The 24,927-nt window shown below is 37.9% G+C and overlaps 1 protein-coding gene across 2 annotated transcripts in view; it reads right to left on the bottom strand.

The window, feature by feature from the left end:
• The window catches only part of CCAR1 (cell division cycle and apoptosis regulator 1), a 55,030-nt gene that overhangs the window by 29,572 nt on the left and 531 nt on the right, over window positions 1–24,927 (bottom strand). For both annotated transcript variants that reach the window (XM_082673593.1, XM_082673592.1), the window contains exons 2-10: window positions 23,863–23,988; window positions 12,799–12,971; window positions 12,341–12,385; window positions 9,969–10,001; window positions 7,308–7,501; window positions 5,189–5,303; window positions 4,900–5,092; window positions 2,160–2,289; window positions 1,741–1,902 (exon numbers count right to left, since the gene is read on the bottom strand). In XM_082673593.1, coding sequence (XP_082529719.1) covers window positions 1,741–1,902; window positions 2,160–2,289; window positions 4,900–5,092; window positions 5,189–5,303; window positions 7,308–7,501; window positions 9,969–10,001; window positions 12,341–12,385; window positions 12,799–12,971; window positions 23,863–23,935 — 1,118 coding nt within the window. In that variant the 5' untranslated portion in view covers window positions 23,936–23,988. The remainder of the gene's footprint in view (window positions 1–1,740; window positions 1,903–2,159; window positions 2,290–4,899; window positions 5,093–5,188; window positions 5,304–7,307; window positions 7,502–9,968; window positions 10,002–12,340; window positions 12,386–12,798; window positions 12,972–23,862; window positions 23,989–24,927) is intronic.

Genomic DNA, 24,927 nt, shown 5'->3' with positions numbered 1-24,927 from the left:
CAATCTGGTTAATAGGCCAAGAGATTTCTGTTAAAAGCATAATGAAGAGTGGAAAACACCAACAGTCTGTAAGATGAAAAGATAACTACACCGTCCTTTCAAATGACAACTAAAGGCAAGAGTACGTAATATGAACTAATGTATCTACAGGGATGTCTTTTTATGTGAAACCTAAAAATAGGAAATATAGAATGGGGCTTCCCTAGTGGCACAGTGGTTGGGAGTCCACTTGCCGATGCAGGGGACACGGGTTCGTGCCCCGGTCCGGGAAGATCCCACATGCCGCGGAGCGGCTGGGCCTGTGAGCCATGGCCACTGAGCCTGCGTGTCCGGAGCCTGTGCTCTGCGACGGGAGAGGCCACAACAGTGAGAGGCCCGCGTACAGCAAAAAAGTAATGAAGTGAAACTGTGAAGATTTAACTTGGAAGGAGAAAGACAGCTCCTCAATTTATATCCTAAGTATCAGCTCCTCCCAGAATAGCATTCTAGACTGGGAACAGATGAGTTTAAAAGCAGAGCTGCTCTAGTTAATATTTCTGGGGCTGGAGAAGTGGTTTTGCTTCCAATGAATTTCTCTGAAATATGCAGACAAGATATTTTTTAAGTATACAAGTAAACAGGGATAACAAGAAAACTAGTAAAAATTAAGAATAGTTGATGATTTGACCACATGCAAGAGTAAATGAACATCTACTACATTAACAATTAAGCAAAGTCATCAAGCAAGATTTTTTTGGGCACTGAGTAGCTTAAATACTACACTGATTTACTCAATCTAGAACTGAATAAATAGAAATTTTAACTTTTGTAGGCCAGTATTATGAATATTAATTATTATACTTTGTTGAAATGCAGCAATACCCTCTCAAGACACTGCGCACAGTTATTTGTTCCTATGCCGAACAGCTTTAAACACTATTAATGATTCATTTTTCTTATTTTACTGTAAATTTGTTTTTTCCATCTATTAATTTATCTTACACACAATTGCCAGCCCCAAGACCTTTAGATGATTCTTCCTTTCCATTAGAGCAAATTAGTCATTTACCAATTTGCCTCTACATGAATTAGGATTTTCCAGCTATTACCTAGTTGGTCACCACATCCCAACCACCACTGAGTATCTACAACTGCCATACACTGGGTTATAAGTGCTTTAGATACATGAAATCAACTCAACCTCACAATAATTCTGCTAGTTGATATAAGTTCCATTTCACAAGTGAAGCTCAGAAATTCTTGGTAACTTTCTACTTACCTCTGATTTCAAAGGCTAAAAAATGTATTGATGTATACACACATATGTGTATATGTTACGTGTCTTGTGAGTATATATGTAGACCTGTGTTTCTATTATACTACATGGCCACAGCTAACTTAAAATAATTGGTTACTACTGTATCATTACTTCATCATACACAATGAACTATGTATGCCCTTAGTAAAGTTATCAATAAATCTGAATCTTAAATAATTTTACCTTTAAGGAACTACTCCATTACAGAGGGGCTGCCTTTTTCAGTGGCTGGTATCTTTAATGAGTGTATGAAAATAATGCACTCTTGCAAAGAACTAAAATGCTACTTCAACTGCATTTCTGCCCTTATATAACTAAGAGCACCAAATGTCAGGAAATGAAAGTTGTAAGAAAAATATCTCTCAATGTATCACAGTCCTCCAAATTACACAAAATTATGAAATTAGTAATTTAAGAAAACAATGGGGAAAAAAAGAACTTACCAATCTAAAGAAAACTTTGAAAACTGAACTGTGTAACGTGGAACAACACGTCGAACTCTCCGAGGTGACCGTTCTCTCTCTCTTCGAGGAGATCTCTCCCGGGAACGTTTTCTCTGAGGAGATCTTTCTCTGGATCTACGTCTTTCTCTCTCCCTTTCACGACTTAAAGCAAATTTTTCTAAAATTACTATTATTTCTGGCATTACTGAAGAGTTCTTTAGTGAAATAAATGTCACAGGTAATATAAGCAAAAATCCACAGTATACATTTTTAATAACTTTTTGAAAATTGTGGTAAAATATAAATAATATAATAAACTTACCATTTTAACCATTTTGAAGTATACAGTTCAGTGGCATTAAGTGCATTCACACTGTGCAACCATCACCACCATCAAAAGTATACTTTTAAAAACATACCTTCGGTCATCTTTTCTGTTGGGCACTTGATCCCCTCTGTCATTTCTTCCTGAAAATCTGGATGGTGGATCTAACCTTCGTGCTGGTTGTGGCTGTGAAACTATACGGACAGGAGGTTGCAATAAACCAGCTTTAAAAGACACAGAAAAAGATGTTTTAATTTATTTAAATGAAGCTCAAAAGCATTACTTGGTCAAATTTTATACAGAAAAATTTGGCTAATATTTTAGGTTTTGTGACCCATAAATGGTAAATGGTAGAGACCATCTGCATATTTGTATATTTTAAAATAATTGTTTAAAAATGTAAAAACCATTTTTAGCTCAGGGACCATAGAAAACCAGGCCACAGACCAAATCCAAGAGGTGTAGTTTGCCAATCTCTGACCTACAGATATTAAACCAAAGACCGCTATACAACAAGACATTCGCAGAGCCCCAAAGTATCATCCAGACATTATCCACACAAAGAAAAAGAACCTCTATAATGGAGAGATCTACGGCCACCACTTGACCAAGTAATCAAATTTAACATCAATAACAGTAGAAGAATCTAACTACACGTGCCTTCTAGTATGATGCAGTATGAATTAGAAAACATCACCTATAATGTAGTCTTGCCAAAAGCCTTTAGACTTAACTTCTAGTTTATAGTTTATATGGCAGAATGAGAAACAAGGTGAAAATATCACAAGGAATCAAGACAAATCCAGAACACAACATTCCGAAAGAATCTACAAGTCAACTAGACCAATTTCTTAAAAAGTCAATGTTATAAACGAAGAAACAAAAAGTGGGAAACCATTTTGGAATAAAAAAGACTAAAGAAACATAACCAGATACAACACACGAAACTTGACTACCTTTTCGTTTAGGAAACAAAAAACAACCTTTTTAAAAGACATTTCAGAGACAACTGGGGAGGTCTGAATATAAACAGGGTATCTAAATGCTTCTTCTTAGAAGTGACAGTAGATTCTGGTAATATAGGAAAGGATTCTCTTTTAGGAAAGGCATGCTTAATATAAACAGGGGTGAAATGTCATAATGCTTGCATTATGACCACTCACAGCAGTGTTTTCAGAAAACAAAAACTAGAAACAATCCAAACGTTTAGCAAAGAAAAACATATAAACTGTACAATATTCATAAAATGGAATATTGTACAATATTCATACAACGGAATATTGTACAATAGTCATACAATGGAATATTGTGCAATAATGAAAACAAAGAAACTAGAGCCACATGGAATAAATATGAAAAACTTTAAAACATAATGTTGAACAAAAGTCTTACAGAAAAGATTCTATAGGTGGAATCACACATTATGTAAAATTCGAAAACAAACAAAGCTAAAGTATATTTATGAGCATGCATACTTAGAGTAAAACTATTAAAAAAGAAAAATAGTTAACAAGTAGTGATTACACGGGTGCTCATTTTAATAGCTCATTACACTGAAATCTGTTTTATAACTTTGCTATATTTGTGTCAATTTATGATAAGAGAAAATGCCACAATTACATTTTAAAAAAATACCAATTAAGCAGACTTCTGCTAGAGTCAAGGCTATCATTTTTAATATTATTTTGTTAAGAAAACGTACAGAGTTTCAAATTATCAATTTGCAAAAGAAAATTTAAAACACAGCTCAGGGCTTCCCTGGTGGTGCAGTGGTTAAGAATCAATCTGCCAACGCAGGGGAAACGGGTTTGAGCCCTGGTCCGGGAAGATCCACATGCCACGCAGCAGTTAAGCTCACGCGCCACAACTACTGGGCATGCGCTCTAGAGCCCGCGTGCCACAACTACTGAAGCCTGCATGCCTAGAGCCCGTGCTCTGCAACAAGAGCAGCCAATGCAATGAGAAGCCCGTGCACCGCAATGAAGAGCAGCCCCTACTCGTCACAGCTAGGGAGAAACCCGCGTGCAGCAACAAAGACCCAATGCAGCCAAAAATAAATAAATTAAAAACAACAACAACAAAAAAACCCGCACACAGCTCAGGGACTTCCCTGGTGGCGCAGTGGTTAAGAATCCGCCTGCCAATGCAGGGGACACGGGTTCAAGCCCTGATTTGGGAAGATCCCACATGCCGCGGAGCAACTAAGCCCATGCGCCACAACTACTGAGTCTGCACTCTAGAGCCCGCGAGCCCAAACTGCTGAAGCCCATGTGCCTAGAGCCCGTGCTCCGCAACAAAGAGAAGTCACCACGATGAGAAGCTCACGCACCACAAGGAAGAGTAGCCCCCACTCTCTGCAACTAGAGAAATCCTGTGGGCAGCAACGAAGACCCAACGCAGCCATAAATAAATTTATTTAAAAAAAAAAAAGAAAAAAATAAAACACAGCTCATTTATTTGATGCACTATGGTTCAATGAGTAAAGTGCTGCCACCAGATTCTACATGTATATAAAATGTTATGTTCATTAAGAAAATAAGGCTCAAAACATGTTCTTCCGTAAATGATAAGATGCCAATAGAGGGACAGGGGATTATGAGTTTTGATATTTAAGTTCACAAAGAGTACGTCTTTGAATAAGAGAAATAAAATAAAACACTTCCAAATCGCTATACAAGTAGAAGTGCTTAACACAAGATATTTAAGTTTCCTTTCAAGTATTCTGGAAGTTCCTGCCTTTTTTGTAATTAATACCATACTCTCATTATTTCAATAACCGAACATTTGTGTGTTAGTCTGAACCCTAAAAGGAAAAGATACATTGCATGTAATACCTTTCTGCTGTGGCTGCTGTAATAAAGGCTGGGGCTGTGTCTGCAATAGTGGCGTAATAGAGGCTGCTGAAATCTGTGCCTGCAGCAGTGACTGGGGCTGGGGCTGAGCCTGAACACCAAATGTCGTCTGTGGTGCAATTGGCTGAAGTACGGCAGGAGGAGTCTTCAGTAAAGGTTGGGTTTGCGACTGATTCTTAACAAAAATAAAGAAAAAAAATTTTTAAAAAGAAAAATCTTTGTAAATTGGAAGACCCAACCACCAAGTTTTCATAATACCTATTTTATATACCTGATTTGGTAGTGTTTGAATTCTTTGTGCATTCCATTTAAAAGGCATATTGGGATTATACGTAGCTTCAACCAATACTCTGTCACCCGCTTGGGGGGTTTTCCCTTTGACAGCGCTAAAAAAAAATTAAGGTAAATACAAACACAATTAGAAGAGATTCCTCCAAAAAAGATTTATATATTTAGCATTTTAAAGTAAACTATACCAGAAATGGAAGCCTAAAAAGCTCTATTAAAAAATAGACATACCTCCTAGACTTATTTTTAGAACTGATCGTGTTTCAACCTTGCTTTATAAACTGTTTCAAGTGTAAGAGATAATTTTCTACCCTGTATCCTCCTAATAGTGTGTCCCTCCCTCTAAAGCACTTTCTTTTATAACCCAAGAGTAAGATTTGCCTTGGGCTTTGGAAAGAGAGAAATGCAGAAAAGATGGAAAACAGGAGACCCACTTGTACAGAAAAAGCTTATATAGTAATTAAACTTAATTTCCCAAAGTATTTCTAAGGAAGCTAATTAGAAATACATTTGAAATAACTAAGGAAATATATATTTCCTGCAACCACCACAACACTAACAAAATACTATTTCAAATCCATTGATTAGTCATTTATTCTGTTTTTTAAAATAAATTTATTTAATTAATTAATTAATTTTATTTTTGGCTGCGTTGGGTTTTCGTTGCTGGGCGTGGGCTTTCTCTAGTTGCGGTGTGCGGACTTCTCATTGTCGTGGCTTCTCTTATTGCAGAGCACAGGCTCTAGGTGCGCAGGCTTCAGTAGCTGTGGCACATGGGCTCAGTAGTTGTGGATTGTGGGCTGTAGAGCACAGGCTCAGTAGTTGTGGTGCATGGGCTTAGTTGCTCCACGGCACGTGGGATCTTCCCGGACCAGGGCTCGAACCCGTGTCCCCTGCATTGGCAGGTGGATTCTTAACCGCTGTGCCACCAGGGAAGCCCAAGTCATTTAATCCTATCATTTTTTCAACTAAAATATTTTACATACATGTCATTAGATATGTCAAACAAAAGATTAAATTTTAAAAGGCACATGACTATTTCAATTTTTTTTTTTTTTTTTTTTTTTTTTTGCGGTACGCGGGCCTCTCACTGTTGTGGCCTCTTCCGTTGCGTAGCACAGGCTCCGGACGTGCAGGCTCAGCGGCCATGGCTCACGGGCCCAGCCGCTCTGCGGCATGTGGGATCTTCCCGGACCGGGGCACGAACCTGTGTCCCCTGCATTGGCAGGCGGACTCTCAACCTCTGCGTCACCAGGGAAGCCCCTTCATTTTTTTTTTTTTTTTTTTTGCGGTACGCGGGCCTCTCACCGCCGTGGCCTCTCCCGCTGCGGAGCACAGGCTCAGGACGCGCAGGCCCAGCAGCCACGGCCCACGGGCCCAGCCGCTCTGCGGCATGCGAGATCCTCCCGGACCGGGGCACAAACCTGCGTCCCCTCAACCGGCAGGCGGACCCCCAACCACTGCGCCACCAGGGAAGCCCAACCCCTTCAATTTTTAATCTCACTGTAAGTCTGCTCATGAATAGCTAGAAATGTAAACTCACTCCTACAAAACATTTATAAAGAATTCATGATGACTACTTTGTCAATGATAAAAAGATACCTTCAGTCACATTCTCCATCAAAAAATGTCACAGGGGACTTTCCCTGCTCGCACAGTGGTTAAGAATCTGCCTGCCAGTGCAGGGGACATGGGTTTGAGCCCTGGTCTGGGAAGAAACCACATGCCACAGAGCAACTAAGCCCGTGCGCCACAGCTACTGAGCCTGCGCTCTAGAGCCCGCGAGCCACAACTACTGAGCCCGTGTGCCTAGAGCCTGTGCTCCACACCAAGAGAAGCCACCGCAATGAGAAGCCCACGCACCACAACGAAGAGTAGCCCCCTGCTCGCCACAACTAGAGAAAGCCCATGTGCAGCAACGAAGACCCAATGCAGCCTAAATTAATTAATTAATTTAAAAAAATGTCACAGGTACAGGTTGAATGATTAAAGCAGAAAATTAGAGCTAAACCATAATTCCATGCCACAGTTAAGTAGGTGTCTTATCAATATACTTAATGCTAAATACAAGAAGGCATTTGTCAACACCTAATGAAGTTTACCTAAGCTGAAAGAATACATCTTCATCCACAAATCCAAATGTATCGTGTAGTTTTGTAACCACCCCTGTAAAAACACGCTGTTTCTGAGGTTGTGTCTGTTGCTGACTGGACCTTGGTGTTGGATATGATACAGTTATCTGAGCTGCTGGTTGAGGAGTTGACAAGCTAAGGCTTGTAGGCAGTCCGACAGCCGGCTATAAAACAAAATCAACACCAAATTAAGGTAATGATATGAAGCAGTCTAGAACTTAAAACTAGTTAAAAATAGCTCAAAATGCTAAAAACAATTTGAAGTTAGAAAACACATACGTACACCTTGAAGATGAAAATCAAGTCTGAAAAATTACGTTATTTTTGATCGATTTCATGATTAAGTTCCCTCAGATGAAAGTTTCCACAGGACGTTTCAGGAAAAAGTCACCACAGTGCAATGAGTTAAAAAAACACCGCATACTCTAGCCCCCTCTTAGAAATTCAAAATCCATAATGACATAACAAAGACTCAGGAAAGCCCTAGATAATTGAAATAAGTCAGAGAAAGACAAATATATATATGATCTCACTTATATGTGGATCCTAAAAAAAACAAAGAATTCATAAAAACAGAAAACAGATTGGTGGCTGCCAGAGGAGGGGGTGTGGTGGGGGAAATGGGTGAAGGTGGTTGAAAAGTACAAACTTCCAGTGGGGATGTAACGTATAGGATGGTGATTACGGTTAACAATACTGTATCCTACATTTGAAACTTGCTGAGAGTAGATCTTGAAAGTTCTCATCAGAAGTAAAAAGAAATTCACTTACAAGAGGTGATGCACGTTAACTAAACTGACTGTGGAAATCATCTCACAATATATATGTATTATTAAATCATGCTGTACACCTTATACTAATACAATGTTATATGTCAATTATATCTCAAACTGGGAGGAAAGGTAACACTTTCATTGGTCTCTTCTGACATAATCAAACATGAATAACAACATATTACTGATTAAAACTTCTGTATGTAAACAGAAATAAAACCATTAAAAAGAAAGGATCATCTGATTCTTCAACTCAAATGAATTCCATAATTCGTTTTACACCTGCCCAATAAAGCAAGTCTCCAAGTTCTACAATTAAAAAAAAAAGTTAAGGCCTATATATATATTAAAGGAACTCAGCATTTCTTAAAGTGTAGCCACAAAATTTTCTCACAAAGTTTCTTTAACATAATAAGATAAGACACTAATGCTTTATGGGCACACTTTGGGAAGTGTTATTCTAAGCAAAGACTAACTTTTACAGCTTTTCTATTCAGTCTGAAAATCCTACTATTGGAGATTGAAAATAGGACGTAGGTGTTCATCAATTTTAGTTCTTTTTTTTTTTTTGGTTGTGCAGCATGTGGGATCTTAGCTCCCTGACCAGGGATCAAACTCACACCCCTTGCAGTGGAAGCACAGAGTCTTAACCACTGGACCACCAGTGAAGTCCCAATTTTAGTTCTTTAATAAATACAAAGTGAGGTTTATTTCTCAACTGAAGTATACTTTATTTTTTTAAAGTAACTAACAGGTTCAAGACTATACAGGTACAAAAGGTTATACAGTAAAAAGCTTTTCACCTATTCCTGTTCCTTAGCTACCTAGTTCCCTATCCATGGGGCAATCACTGTCTCCAGTTACTATTAGAAGTTCTGCTTTCTTTTTAACAGTTGCATACACCAGGGGTCAGTGAACCACAACCCACGGGCCAAATCCAGCCCACAGTTTATCATCTTTACACAAACTTACAAGCCAAGGGTCGTTTTTACACTTTTTTTTTTCTTTTTAGGTTGCGGCGTGTGGCTTGCGGGATCTTAGTCCCCCGACCAGGGATCGAACCCAGGCCCTTGGCAGTGAAAGCACAGAGTCCTAACCACTGGAGTACCAGGGAATTCCCAGTTTTTACACTTTTAAAGAATTGTTTAAAAAGAAAAAAAAAAATGCAACATAGACTGTAAGTGGTCCACAAAGCCTAAAGTAGCATTACATATCGAAAGTTGACAAACTTTTTAATGTTGCTGAAAAATCAAGCTGATAATGCAACACAATAACTCACCTCCTAAGGTCAAAGTGAAAAAGATATAACATGTACAAAAACATTCTTAAAAATACTAGCTACAAAGAAAATGTAAAAGCCAAAATCAGTATTAAATTTAAAATAAGACCTCATATTTATTCAAACTAGATCACAGCAGGAACAGCAATCAAACAGCATAAAAGAAAAAACAAAAACATGTTTTCCATCTTTATTTAACATTATATTGCTAAAACTATTACATGAATCCAACAAATATTCATCTTTAAACCTTGAAAGAGGGAGTTCCCTGGTGGTCCAGTGGTTAAGACTCTGCGCTCCCAATGAAGGGGGCCCAGGGTTCGATCTCTGGTTAGGAAACTAGATCCCATATGCCACAACTAAGAGACCACATGCTGCAAGTAAAGATCCCTCATGTCACAACGAAGATTCCGCACGCGGCATGCCGCAACTAAGACCCGGCACAGCCAGATAAATAAATAAATAAATACATTTAAAAAAAAAAAAAAAAAACCCTGAAAGAAAACCTAGAACAGGAATAAAACTTTGGTCTACTTTTCATTCAGATATTCATAAGAAATAAAGTAATGCCAAACTAACCTGTGTTAACAGGGTCTGCTGAGGTTGCTGCAACTAAAAACAGGAAAAACAAACAAAAGCAGTAAAGATAAAAGAATCAATCAGAACTGCTGTTACACAGATGTTTTACAAAAGGAAAAATTCCTATTAAATAAGTACTTTATTTCTAATTAAGAAATATGTGAAAAGTAACAGAGGTCATTAGGTATAAGGTTTCCTACAACTATTTTTAACAACTGCAGACTTTAAATATAACTAACTCATTCAATAATGATAAAGAATTTTTTTTTTTGTTATTTCAGAGGAATAACACCCACCAAAAAACCCCACAAGTCCCTAGAGGGGTAAATTTCTACTTCTGCCCCATATTAATTACCATGCTACAGAAATGATTCAATATCATCCGTAAGCTACCTGTATCAAAAATATTACTCACTGTCCAATTCATATATATCCCTCTAATATGAGAAGCAGTCCTTACAGTCAGACTTGCCAAAGGTATGGGGACCATAAAGGACCATACACCCTGACATAGTTTCTCTGGCAATAGCAAAGTATAACATTACCAGAAAGCAAAAGGAATTGGTGGGAAGGGGGAAATTTTAAAACTCTGGAACAGAAGTAAACTTTCTGAAGCCTCAGGACTGTGTCTGTATTAACCATCAGGAGGGTCTCCAAAGAAATACTTATCCCTGCTTGCTCCCTGTCATCCTTCAGCATTCTTTTCAAGCTGCCCAGCTTGGAGTTGTCTATCATGCACTAGTGTCCCATGGTTACAGCTAGAAGAGCAGGAATCTCCTGATGATGCTTAATAGCTTGAGGAAAAGGTCTTTTTTCCTACTGCCCAGGTAAGCAGTCTGAGGAGAACATGGGCGTCATTTCTGTGTTTGTGGATATCCTGGTCAGGGTAAGATTTGGACTTAGGTAAGATTTCCCTTGAGACATCCTTAATGCTTATTAGCTTCTAACTAGTGTTTTAAGCCCAATGGCAGAATCTGAAGATCACAGTTCTTCTGTTCATGACTTCTTATTTACTATGACTAATAAGCTTCCCAATAAATCTTTGTCAGACTTAAAAATAAGCTAGGAGAAAACAATCTATATGACATTCTAATTCAAAACACTGTTTACCTAGGTCGACATGTATTAAAGGTTAAATCTATCAAATTTCCATTTTTCTGTAAGTTAAGAATGGATGAATAATGGCATTTTTTTAGGGCAAGAACATTTGAGTATTGCCATTTTCATGTGGTTCAAAATAAAACACAGTCTTTAATAATGTATTTCCTAACAGTACTAAAATAAGTCTAAGGGTATCTGAAAACAAGATAGCCAACTTGGACCCCAATCTCTTATCAATTTTTTAGAAGTTTAAAGCAATTATTAGTGGGATACTATAATCTTCAGGGCAAATGAAATGCTTCTGAAACCTAACAGGCAAGGATGAAATTGGGGCATGGATCTAGGGACAAGTGTTAATGGATTGAGACGCCTCTTGTTTCTCCACAGTGTCTCTGGATCCAAGTTTTTGGTCCTTGTCTCTTGTATCCCCTTTTCCTCTCCTGACTGCTATACTTTCCTGAAGCTTCCTTAATGGCACTGAGAAGGGACAAAGACTACCTCTTAACCCTGGAAAACCTAGAATGGGTGCTTAGACTGGAACCCATCTAGATTTGAGCAAGTCAAACTCTTCTTTGCTTGATATGCTTCTCCTTGGGTTCACTTTGTTACCTCTTTCTACCATCCCAGATATAATAACCCTTGAAGAATATGATTAGAGTATAAGCTTAGGGAAAAGGAGCCAAAGAAACTTTTACTCTAAGTAAGGAGTTTTCAAATTGTTCAAATGTGCCTTGGGAATAGGGGTGAGAACTACAAGGGGAGGCTTCCTCCCATTTTCAACACTATTTTTATATTTTATATATTAGGTTTCAATACACAATTTCATTAGGGGAAAAAAAGGCAGGGTTCCATTGTTTTAAATAAATACAGGCTGAAAGCCAAAGGTCTGTCTACGGTTTAGCTTCAAATGGGAAAAAGGAGCTTTTCATTTTCACATGTGGTCCAGTACAGCACAGTAGGGCTAGAGGTTTCAAATAAGAGTACTAGGCCAAAGACTCATTAATAGAGTGATTCCTTCCAGATTCTTCTGCATGCTTTCTTAGAAACATGTGACAAGGACTGGCTACTAGATGAGGATTTGAGTCTTCAGGACCTCTCTCCTGTCCTCCTCTCCCTTGGAGACATTCCGTTTTACCTACCACATTTCCTCCACCCCAAAAGAATTCAAATCACACATTAAGGTTACTGATGGGAAATAAAATCTACAAAAATTCAGTTGGAACAAATGACTTTTTAAAAATCAGTTTTTAACATGGAAAATATAAACTAACCTGTTGTTGCACACTATACAAGGCCTGCTGAGGTTGTGAATATTGCTGGAAAAAAGATTTTTTAAAGAAAAATATGGACATTAGTTTTAGTCATTCTCAAAAAGCCATATACATATATATATACATTCAAATACATAACCAGAATTAAACTAAAAAGAAATTTTCTGGAACATCTACACTTCATCTAAAATAAACAAAATAATGATTACTTATACTTTGGGATTCATCAAGAATGGAATTTTACTCAAATAATTAAGATACAAGAACTTAAGAATTTTGACTATGCAACTACATCTCTCTGTATGTCCTGGGCATAAAGAATTTTTATCACCAGAATAAAACAATAAGCATAATAGAACCCCACAACTATTCATTCTTTAAAATGTGAAGGTACCTACCCTAGCTACTCAGATTTGAAAGTTCTGCATGTCACATATTAAAACCTATTAAAGATTCACCTGTTGCAATGCTGCTGCTGCAGCTGCAGCTTGTTGCTGCAATGCTGCAGTTTGAGTTAACTGATAGTTTGCTGGGGTTTGTGTAGTAAGGCCTGCTGCTGCCAATGCAGTTTGCTGTGTGTAAATGGTAGGAGATGCTCCAAGGAGTGATGGCTGCTGAACACCCAATGCAGCTAAAATGAGATTAGAAAGAGGGGGAAAAAAATCAAGATTATTTGGATCCTGTCCAGGAATTTTCAATGAGTGCTTAGTAATGAATTACAGTCTGTCATTGCTTAGTAAAAACCTAAAGAAAAATTTTACTAATGCTTGTTGAATTTAAATGATTCATGCCCCACTTCAGATTCCAATGGCTTTATATTAAATATATGCTCAAGTCATGACAGATATAAGAAAACATTAATCTATAAAATTAAACTACAGAATGAACCCAACCAACCTTACCTAGACCAAGTGGCTAAAGTACCCTTGAGAAATATTTTTAGTAAGAAAAGCAGAAAATAAACCATCTTATTTTACTAATCTAGAATGTATTATCTTCAAGCAGATTAGAATCATACATTAAGGACAGCGCTGCTGGAAGTGATCCACCCTTAAAACATCCTACTGGAGAGAATTTTCATGTACTTCTACTCTATTAAAGAACTGTAAAACTAGGAAACAGACAATAGGAACAGTTTAAAAACACAAAGCACTAAACAGCAGTCTAGCACCGCACTTCCCCAAACTGTATCTCCTAGAGTAATGACTAGCTTCCTGGGACATTAAAGTTTGGGAAAAAGGGGTTCAAGGTTTAAAAAGTTTAGAAAACAGTGAATTAATAAGCACATATGTTTACTGCAGGAATCCTCAGAACCTTTAATATGCCACTAAGCATTGTGAATCTCAAAGAGGTCGCCATAAAAGCAATATTTGCTCATGTAACACTCCATTTTCCAAAGCATCTTGCTTATATCTGAGAATAACTAAAAAAAATGCTGCTCTATAGCTACTAAGTTAATAACCCTACAGAAAGAACAGATTGTGCCTTACAGGAAAAGAACAGAAATCATTAATGAATTAACCAAAGCACCTAGTCTAGAATCTACCAGAAAATCTTTAGAAGTGTGAGGTTCATCATCAATCAGTTGTTTAAGAGTCCAGGTTAATTCTACTCAAAAGTAAAACAAACCAACAAACTTAGGCAAAAATAAACAAACAAATCCCAGAAATCATGTTTGGAATTAATATAAATTACAAATTATCCCCTGCTAAAACACTGATTTTTAAAAATTAAAAAAGGTTGAGAAAAAAAAAAAAGAATCTAAGGTGGGGAAAAAAACCTACTGAGTGTCCTGAATACACAATTCTAGACCCTTACAACATTAATCTCTTATTCCCTTTTTTTTTTTGCGGTACGCAGGCCTCTCACTGCTGTGGCCTCTCCCATTGCGGAGCACAGGCTCTGGACGCGCAGGCTCAGTGGCCATGGCTCACAGGCCCAGCCGCTCCGCAGCATGTGGGATCTTCCCGGACCCGGGCACGAACCCATGTCCCCTGCATCGGCAGGCGGACTCTCAACCACTGAGCCACCAGGGAAGCCCTGTTTTTGTTTCTTAAATTTTTATTGGAGTACAGCTGCTTTACAATGTTGTGTTAGTTTCTGTTGCACAGCAAAGTGAATCAGCTATACGTATACATATATCCCCTTTTTTTTGGATTTCCTTCCCATTTAGGTCACCACAGAGCACTGAGTAGAGTTCCCTGAGCTACAGTAGGTTCTCATTAGTTACCTATTTTATACATAGTAGTACATATATGTCAATCCCAATATCCCAATTCACCCCAATCCCCCTGCCCCGATATGTCTGTTCTCTACCTCTGTGTCTCTATTTCTGCTTTGCAAATAAGTTCATCTGTATCATTTTTCTAGATCTCTCTTGTTTTTAAGGTAAGTCAGACGCCACAGATGGGCAGAAAGGAGAAACCAAGACTAACAAAGTTAATTTAAATAGAAAGAAATGAGGAATGTCTTAACACCAACGTAAATTCAAAATGAAGTTAACTGCAGTGAGAATGGAGATAAAGGTAATGAAACTAGGGCACAGGTTCTAACCAGCAGTTCCTGTTAACCTTCTGAAACTGTGTGTAAAATTACAGACAAGAAACTCCAAAGCTTTCATCAGATTTTCAAAAGGATAACGGACCCAAAAAAGGTTAAGAACCACTGTTTTAGGATAACAGAAGCAAAATTCTCTTGTAAACACAAGACAGGGAAAGAACCTAGGAAAAATTATTAGTATTTAAAATTCTTAGATTGGGATGTTCTGCACTTGACAAAAGTAACATCTTGTGATTCAAGTACCATATCCGCATGCATCTCCTTCACCCACCTGAGCTCTGACCTCAGATCTGCTGGTACCAATTTCCAGAACACTGGAAAGTACTGATAGCTGTCACAGAAGGGCTCAGGGCTAATATCTCAGAAAGAGCTCTTTTTTTCCTACACAGCATTTAGTAAGTGGGATGATAGCTGATATCCACAATCCCTTTTCCACTGCTGACAGTCAATGTGATGAATTAGAAACTACAAAGCAGACTGATTGGTAGGAGAACTTTATGGGAAGGAAATTGACACTGTAGTAGTAGTTGCTGCACTCTACTAGCTACTTAATTCAAATTTTGTGAAATCACTGTGCATGTGGTTGTGGCTTTTATATGTCTGTATAATGTAGCTCTCTTTAAAATCATTTACCTTTGCGATTTTAACCTCAATAAAGTACATTTCATTAAAATTTATTAATGCTCCTCTTTTTTGTGGCTATCTAAGAAGGTATCCTTGAATACCTGTTCATAGCATTCTCCACTCTTCTTGTGAATTTCTATAATCAATATTCTGTAAGATAATTCTATACTTACAAAGTACAAAGGTATGAATCTCTGACTTAATCTTTCTCTCTCCATAAGTGGCCTAACACTTATCAGTTGGAGATTTTTTTCCAATTACCCAGATTGGAACAGGCTGTTCATTTATCTGTACCTGATTCAATATGATTGTTGAAGGTCTCATGGCCCATCTGAAACAGATATACTTATAACTATGTAACAATACTTCCACAGACAAACCTATGAAATGAGCCCTAAATGACCAAAGGCTACCAGAGGTTAATAAGTAAATCTAAGGGGTAAGTTTCCTTAAAGCTTTAAGGACAAATGTAAAATATATTATTTTCTAAAATGTAAAATCAGTTTCATATGACTGAAGCTTTCATTTTATGACATACTAGTAGTTATGACATACTGAATACCAGTGAACACACCATTAAAACACATAAGAGAAACCTGTCCCGTCTGTTGTTCCTTGATCTTATCAAAGTCACAAATTTAAAAATCCTTATTACCCTTATACCTAAGATGTATTATCCATCTTTACTAAGATGGGTGATCCTTCTGAAATAATAAAATTCAAAACCTCATATATATATATACACATATGCATAACTGAATCACTTTGCTGTACACTTGAAACTAACACAACACTGTAAATCAGCTATACTTCAATTAAAAAAAAAACTACTTAGAAGCAACCTAAGGCTAAAAAAACAAAAAATCTCTGGGACTTCCCTGGTGGCACAATGGTTAAGAATCGCCTGCCAATGCAGGGGACACGGTTCGAGCCCCGGTCTGGGAAGATCCCACATGCCACGGAGCAACTAAGACCGTGCGCCACAACTACTGAGCCTGTTCTCTAGAGCCTGCGTGCTGCAACTACTGAGCCCACATGCCTAGAGCCTGTGCTCCGCAAGAAGAGAAGGCATCGCAATGAGAAGCCCAAGCACCGCAACGAAGAGTAACCCCTGCTCGCTGCAACCAGAGAAAGCCCGCACACAGCGACGAAGACCCAATGCAGCCAAAAATAAATAAATAAATTTACATAAATAAATAAAAAACAAATAAAATAATAAAAAACAAAAAAAACTCAAGCTAATCCGAGAAACTTCATTTTTTTCATCTTTTGCAAAATTTTTTTAAGGCACTGGTCAAGCAATGCTTTATTCTTCGGAATTTCCATATATCAATATATGTTCAAAAGCAATCTTACACTGTATGGAAAGAAAAACAACATAAAGACGTGGGGGATTCTCTTTATAACTTGTGGATTTACTAAAACACGTATAAACCCAAGTTTTAAACCAAGTGAACAAGTCTCCTAAGTGTCATCTTCAACTCAACATCCTTCCTAAAAAGTGATCTTTAAAGATTAGATTTCATAGAAATTCAAAACTTTTGATGCCCTCATGCACAGATAACTTTCTTACAATCAGACAACTCACTGGTCAAGGCATTGCTATTGCTTTTGAGGTACTATTCTAAGCCCATAACGTACCCAAATAACTGGAAATACTCATTACTTTTTAAGAATTAGAAATTAAGGCATTAAGAATAAGAAATTAAGGGAGTCAAAGGTACAAACTTCCAGTTGTAAAATAAATAAGTCATGGGCATATTAAAAAAAATTAAGGCACAAAATAGTATTTTAAATATAACATATTCTAAATGTTGTAATCTTCTATACTAACCGCACTGTTCAATACACTAGCCACCAGCCATATACGGTTATTTCAATTTAAATTAGTGAAAAGTAAATAAAATTAGAAACTCAGTCCCTCAGTCACATTAACCACATTTCAAGGGCTCAAGAGCTACATGTGGCTAGTGGCTACCATATTAGATAATGAAGACACAGAATATATTCATCATCACAGAAAATTCTACTTAGTGGAGAGAACTGTTCTATAAAGGAGAGGCAAAGCCTTAAATAAGTCAGTGTTATATGGGAGTCTCTATAAAGATTAATAGCCTGGCAGACAACAGCTCTTCCACTCTCTTGAAGTCCCATGGAAGTGATGACTAGTGATCCTGGCCATAATCTCTTCTAGCTACTACTCAAGTATGTTGGTCAACCCTCCCAGGAAGTTAAAGACACTATTTGTAATGTCATGATTTCTTCCATCCTTGAATGCCTCAGATATCTACCTAGTTTTCAACTCCATTTCTTTCAACGAGTTTTGTATCACCCAAAGTTAATATTCCAACTTTCAATGTTACTTCCAATACATTTTCAGCTATAATAGACCAAAATTATTTCCCAGATCATAAAACACATAGTGCAAGAGAAGCCACAAATGCATAAACATGAGTTGCACACTCAACTAAGGATAGAGAGACGGGCACTCACTGGTTTGGTATGTTGATGCAGCTCTCACTGGATGAGAGCACAAATAAGGCAAGCTCAGAGAATAAGGGAGAAAATATGTACTAACAATGAGGCTTAACCTTAACAGATTTCTGTGCATTTTTTTTTTTACTCTTAGAACAATGTTTTGGAGACAGTTTCTTGTTACATAGCACTAGTAGTGTTTAACAAGAGTTAAGCCCACACCAATAGCAATCTTTTTGGCCATGCTGGCTTGCAGGATCTTAGTTCCCTTACCAGGGATCAAACCTGGGCCCCGGCAATGAAAGTGGGCAAAGCGCCGCATCCTAACCACTGGACAGCCAGGGAATTCCTGCAATCTTCTTTTTCTACCAAATAAGTTGGAAATATCCAGCTCTATCAAGAGATAACGAATATAAGTATACATAGTACATCAGCTATTATTTGTTTGAAAAGGATCATGAATCTTGCAGTTTAACAATTTGAACTTCTGACTCAAGAGAGAGGGGTTTTAAAAGACAACCAGTGGGCCAGATTAAAGAGGTAGAAAAAATGAAGTCATATTTTACGGAAGCGTCTTTAGTGTTCATCAACAAATGAATGGATAAAGAAGATATGGGGTATACATATACAATAGAATACTACTCAGCCATAAAAAAGAATGAAATCTTGCCATATGCAGCAATATGGATGGACGTGGAAGGCATTATGCTAAGTGAAGTAAGTCAGACAGAAGAAAGACAAATACTATATGATATCACTTATCTGTGAAATCTAAAGAATACAACAAACCAGTGATTATAACAAAAAAGCAGGTTCACAGATACAGAGAACAAACTAGTGGTTACCAGTGGGGAGAAGGCAGGGATGGGTAAGATTGGGGTGGGGGAGCGGGAGGTACAAACTACTGAGTGTAAGATAAGCTAACAAGGACATATAGTACAGCACAGGAAATATAACCAATATTTTGTAATAACTTTAAATGAAGTGTGACCTTTAAAATTTGTACAGGGGAGACTTCCCTGGCAGTCCAGGGGTCAAGACTCCATACTTCCAATGCAGGGGGTGCAGGTTCCATCCCTGGTCAGGGAACTAAGATCCCACATGCTGCATGGCACAGCCAAAAATAAATAAAATTTTTTAATTAAAAAAAAAAAATTTGTATAGGGAATTCCCTGGCAGTCCAGGTTAGTACTGGGTGCTTTCATTGCCATGGGTCCGAGTTCGATCCCTGGTCAGGGAACTAAGATCCCTTAAGTCGCATGGCACAGCCAAAATAAATAAACTAATAAAATAAAATAAAATTCGTATAAAACAATTTTAAATGAAGTCACATTTAAAACAATTGTATTAGCCTCAGTCACCTGTGTTAAAGTACCACATAGCACTATGATCTTAACTCCGGAACTAGTTCATTTTTTTGTCTATAGCCAGAATGTAGTCATCTTACAAATGGTCAAAGAAATGGGTGAGAAAATAGGTCTGAATTGGCTAAATCCACCCAAACATTTTAATACTGTTGCAATTATGTACATATACACATGCAAATATTTTGAGTCAAATATACTGAAGATACTCCTAAGTCACTATAATTAATCTACGGGATATTTAAAGATTCAGTCAGTGATTTGCCAGCTCTCTCTCTCAATGTCCCTTTACACGACAGAAAACTGTTAAGCTTTCAAACCTTAAAGCTCTGGTCCCAATTATGACTGTCATTGAATATGTAATACAGCACTTCAGCTAGGAGATAGAAAAGAGGGTAAATATTTAAAAAGAAGTATTTCAGTGTAGGAGATATGAGAAATGAGGCTGGAAATACAGAAGATCCTGAATACCATCTCAAGGAGTTTGAACTGTATTCTAAAAGTCCTTGAAGATATTTTTGAGGATGAATAAAAGAACAGAGTAATGGAAGAAACAATAACCACTATTTTGAGGTCCTAACATTGGACTCTTCTGTGACCTTCTGTTGATAAACAAATTTCTTCACTTATCTGGGCCTCAAATTCTTCATCTGTTAGAAAAAAGAACTGAGACAGAATCTAGTTCAGGGCCCATTCAGCTTTGGAAAGTTCAGTAATTTAGATAGAAATTATGCTTTAGGAATATCATATCTGACAGACACACTGGAGCTGGGGGAGAAATAATAAGCAACATATCCAGTAAAAGAGGAAAGCAAATAAAAGCAGTGAGAACTTAATAGAGGATAATAAATATAGAGTATGACTAAGTGATACATGGGGAAAAGAGCATCCTGACTTAAGTGAATGATTTACGGTAAGCATCACAGATTAGGATATAAAGCTTTGGGAAAGGTATGGAAGGGCCTGAAAGTTAGGTGAGAGACTTTGGCATAAGATCTGCAAGCAAGGGAAAGCTGATGCAGTTATCTACATGTAAAGTGCAAAGGGCCTAAATGTAAAATAGAGGAATATATTCGAGGCATTTTCAAGGGGGGAAAAAGTCAAGGTTTGATATATGTTTGAATACGGGAAATAAAGGAAAAGAAAATTAAATGACAGACATGTAGAAATTACTAACTCCTTAATTGAACAGACTCAGCATTAAAATTAATCAGAAACAATTCAAATACTGATCTTGGACTTTATGACAGATTTCAGCAATAAAGTGCTAGCGTGCATGCTTTTACTGAAGTTTTTAATCTTATTTTAAATACGTCACCTGTGTGAATGCACTGAAATTTTCAAATCACTGTTAGCTGAGAATTTTCAAAGTTAGTACAAATGCAAGATAACCTTGCTAGAAAATGGAATAGCAAAGCCATTAACTGAACAAAACCACCTTAAGTTATATACAAAAAGGAAACAGTAGTAATTTTTTATATTGCTTTCAGGAGAAAATGAGTCAGATACATAGCCACAAAGATCAAAATATTTCATTTGAACTGAATTATTCAGTTAACCTTTTTCTGTTGCGTGATTATTTGATTTATGACATTGACCTCTGATACTAATATATCTGGCATGCATATATATATATATATATTTTTTAACTAGAATAAAACAGGTAGCTATACTATTACCCAGATTAAGTCCTTTTAATGCTCTTTGCTGAAATCTTTTCTCAAATTGTAGTTGAAGCTGCCAGGAGAAAACTTAAGGCATTATATACTTAGGCTAAAATGTTCTCCATTGAAATGAGGTGTAAATAAAACTATAAGGTTTTTAAGGTGTAAACAAAATTCTAATTGCCTTAGAGTTGAAAAAAATTCAACTTTGATAGAAATTAGCTTGGCTCTGAGAATCAACTCTAATAAGATAATGATTAGTCACAAAGACTTGAAAATGAAGGTTAGAAAATATTATATCAGGCTTTCAGGAAACAGCTCAAAATATAGCACCTAAAAATTAAATATTTTAATAAAAACATTGTCAATAGAATTCCACTTAGAAACTACTCCAGGATTTTTGTAAGAAAACTAACCACAGATGCTAACAAAACACTTGCCTAGTTACTGAAGTCATAATGTATCAATAAAATACCAGATTTTATTTAAAAAAAACCCAATATATATCAGATTTTGAAAAACTGTGATTAATGACAGGTCCCAGAAAATCCATAAATAATTTCCTACAGCACAAATAGAAACTGTTGAGCTTCCCTGGTGGTGCAGCAGTTAAGAATCCGCCTGCCAATGCAGGGGACACAGGTTCAAGCCCTTGTCCGGGAAGATCCCACATGCTGCGGAACAACTAAGCCCGCGTGCCTAGAGCCCGTGCTCTGCAACAAGAGAAGCCATGGCAACGAGAAGCCCACGCACCACAACGAAGAAGAACCCCCGCTTGCTGCAACTAGAGAAAGCCCATGCGCAGCAACAACGACCCAACTCAGCCAAAAATAAATAAATAAACTTATTAAAAAAAAAATAGAAGTTTTAAAAACAAACAGTATAGTATACATTTAAGTAATTATAATACAAATGTTAAGAGCTACAGACAATAGAATTCCACCATAACAGCTATTCTACTGGAACAATACTGGTACGAAATTAAAACAAATTATATGCAGAAAAAAACAGGTAAACATGCTTAGTTTACCAAAATACCAGTACACAGCACTTGTTTCTGGACACAAAGTAGCTGCTAATAATTCCTGTTTCAACAAAACTAAGTCACTGGGACTTCCCTGGTGGCAGTGGTTAAGAGTCCTCCTGCCAATGCAGGAGACATGGGTTCGAGCCCTGGCCTGGGAAGATCCCATATGTCGTGGAGCAACTAAGCCCGTGTGCCACAACTACTGACCGTGTGCTCTAGAGCCCACGAGCCACAACTACCGAGCCACGTGCTGCAACTACTGAAGCCTGCGCGCCTAGAGCCCGTGCTCCGCAACAAGAGAAGCCACCGCAATGAGAAGCCCACACACCGCAAGGAAGAGTAGCCCCCGCTCGACGCAACTAGAGAAAGTCCACGCACAGCAACGAAGACCCAATGCAGCCAAAAAATAAATAAATTAATAAATAAATAAATTTATTAAAAAAACTAAGTCATTATCAGGTTCCCCACTATTTAACACAGAGGAGAAATATTTGGATCTGAATAAACATAATCTTTAACTATTATTTCATATTATTTTCAGTTGTCTGCAGAAGTAACTGTTGATCATTTAACCCCTCAAATCAAGAGTAATTAAAATAAAAACCCTAATATATCCATTTCCTTAAAGAGAAAGGTCACCGGGACTTCCCTCGTGGCACAGTGGTTAAGAATCCACCTGCCGATGCAGGGGACACTGGATTGAGCCCTGGTCTAGGAAGATCCCACATGCTGCGGAGCAAATAAGCCCGTGCGCCACATCTACTGAGCCTGCACTCCAGAGCCCGCGAGCTCCAACTACTGAAGCCTGCGCACCTAGAGCCTGTGCTCCGCAACGAGAGAAGCCACCGCAATGAGAAGCCCGCGCACCACAACAAAGAGTAGCCCCTGCTCGCCGCAACTAGAGGAAGCCTGTGCGCAGCAACGAAGACCCACCGCAGCCCAAAATTAATTAATTAATTAATTAATAGAAAAAGAGAAAGGTCACCTATATAACAAGATAATCATGTCCATCATATTTAGAACACCGAAGTTAGACGATCACATTGTCTCTGCAACTGACCTCAAATAACAAAATTTTAAGTAAAATGCAGCAAAGAACTAGTACCAGGTATGTCATAAATAAAAATATATTCAAATTAACAGAATAAGGTGAAACTTTTCTGGGTACTCAAAGAAACCCAAAATTTCATTCTGTAAACTCCTTAGGAAACTTGCTTTAATTTTCAAACCATAAGTCAAGAAACAGTTAAAAAAAAAAAAAAAAAGTCTTCCTAAGAGCAATGGGAAGAAATATGGAAACAAACACTTTCAACGACATATTTTGTTACTTTATTTTGAAAATGACTTTTTGTTGACTTTATTTTGAAAATGTAAATATTCATTTGCTCCTTTTACATCTATTTATCATTTTCCTTTGCTTGATAAATTCTTTAGAGCTGGTGTTTCTACTTTAAATTCAAATAACTGAAAACCAGTCATGTATAGTTTTTATAAAGTATGGATTAATACATTTATTTTTAAGTATAACTTATGAATACTGACACCTTAACATGACAAATGAGGAACCTCTAACATAATTAAACCAATTAATCAATTTAATGTTTGAAAAACTATATATAACTGTCCAAACTGCTGTGTAAAACATATTTTGATAGTTGGTCCATGAATTTTTAAAAGAAGCTTCACAGATAAGCTTAAAACATACAGCATTTGCAAACTTTTTTACAATATTATGCATAGCCTAATTCACATAGTTTTATCTCCAACCCGACATACATCTACAGTACATGTGTTCAGAAGACGACTGACCTGGCTGAGATACCGCAGTGGCTGTAAACTGAGTAGCCCATGGCGGATTCTTCTGTCCTCCAAACTGAGCCATGATAAAAGGGGGAGGGAGAAAACCTTCACTTGTTTGTCTTCTATAGCAGCGATCTATTAAGAAAGGATCCACAGGTTAAAGTTCAACCAAACTACAAATATCACAGAAGTATTATTTTAAAGAAATGTTCAATTTGTCAAGGACATCTTTGTAGGCCAAGTTATTTAACAAGGGGCATATGAACGTCCGATATGCAGGAAAAACATTTCACATCAAGTAGTTCACCAAAAGTACCCAATTTCAATATATGACATTTGGGGTAGACTTACAAGAAAGGCACTTCCTTCTGCGACTACAAACTGTCACATTTAAAGAGAATACCATCTGTTGTTTTCTATCCAATTCTTAACAATAAAAAGTACACAGCCTTACGTTCAAAAGAAATATAGCCTGCGTGTTTCTTTTGGCAATGAGCTGGGGGCTGAAAGTGGAGAAACCAATAACGGAAGCTGGGACGAGACACCGAATAAGGGGATTCAAGAATATCATTTAAATAACGAACATCTTCTTACTTTCTAGAGCAGGGAAGGAACTGGGGGGCTCCTTTTCTCTCCCCTCCCTCGAGGGGAAAGACAGCTGAAATAATGGCTGCCCCTTAAAGAACCATCGCGAAGACCCCTCCACCCAAAATCAAGCCAGAAGAGGCGAAGATCTCAGCCCGCGCACTCCCTTTCCCCCCACTCCTCGGAGAGGCCACAGCTCTGCCACCCATCTTCCTCCAGCCCTAGCTCCTCGCGGGCCGCAGACCAGGGGAGGCGGAAACCTCCGTCCCACGAGCCAAGGCGAACGCCAAGAGAGGGATACCGAGAGCCCTGATCCCCTTAAGCCCCCGGCGGGGCGGAGAAGGCCTCCATCCCCCAAAAGCCGTGCCGCCGTGAGCGGCCCCGACGTCCCGGACCGCAGCCCAGGAGGCTAAAGCCTCAGCGGCTCGAGAGCTAGGGACGGCGGTCAGCAGTTCCTTCGAGGCCGCCAGGCCGAGGATGAGGCTGACG

Source organism: Grampus griseus, assembly GCF_964374135.1.
Source record: "Grampus griseus genome assembly, chromosome: 16".
Lineage (NCBI taxonomy): Eukaryota > Metazoa > Chordata > Mammalia > Artiodactyla > Delphinidae > Grampus > Grampus griseus.
Note: the sequence above shows the minus strand (reverse complement) of the source record. Positions and strands in the feature narration are given on the sequence as shown.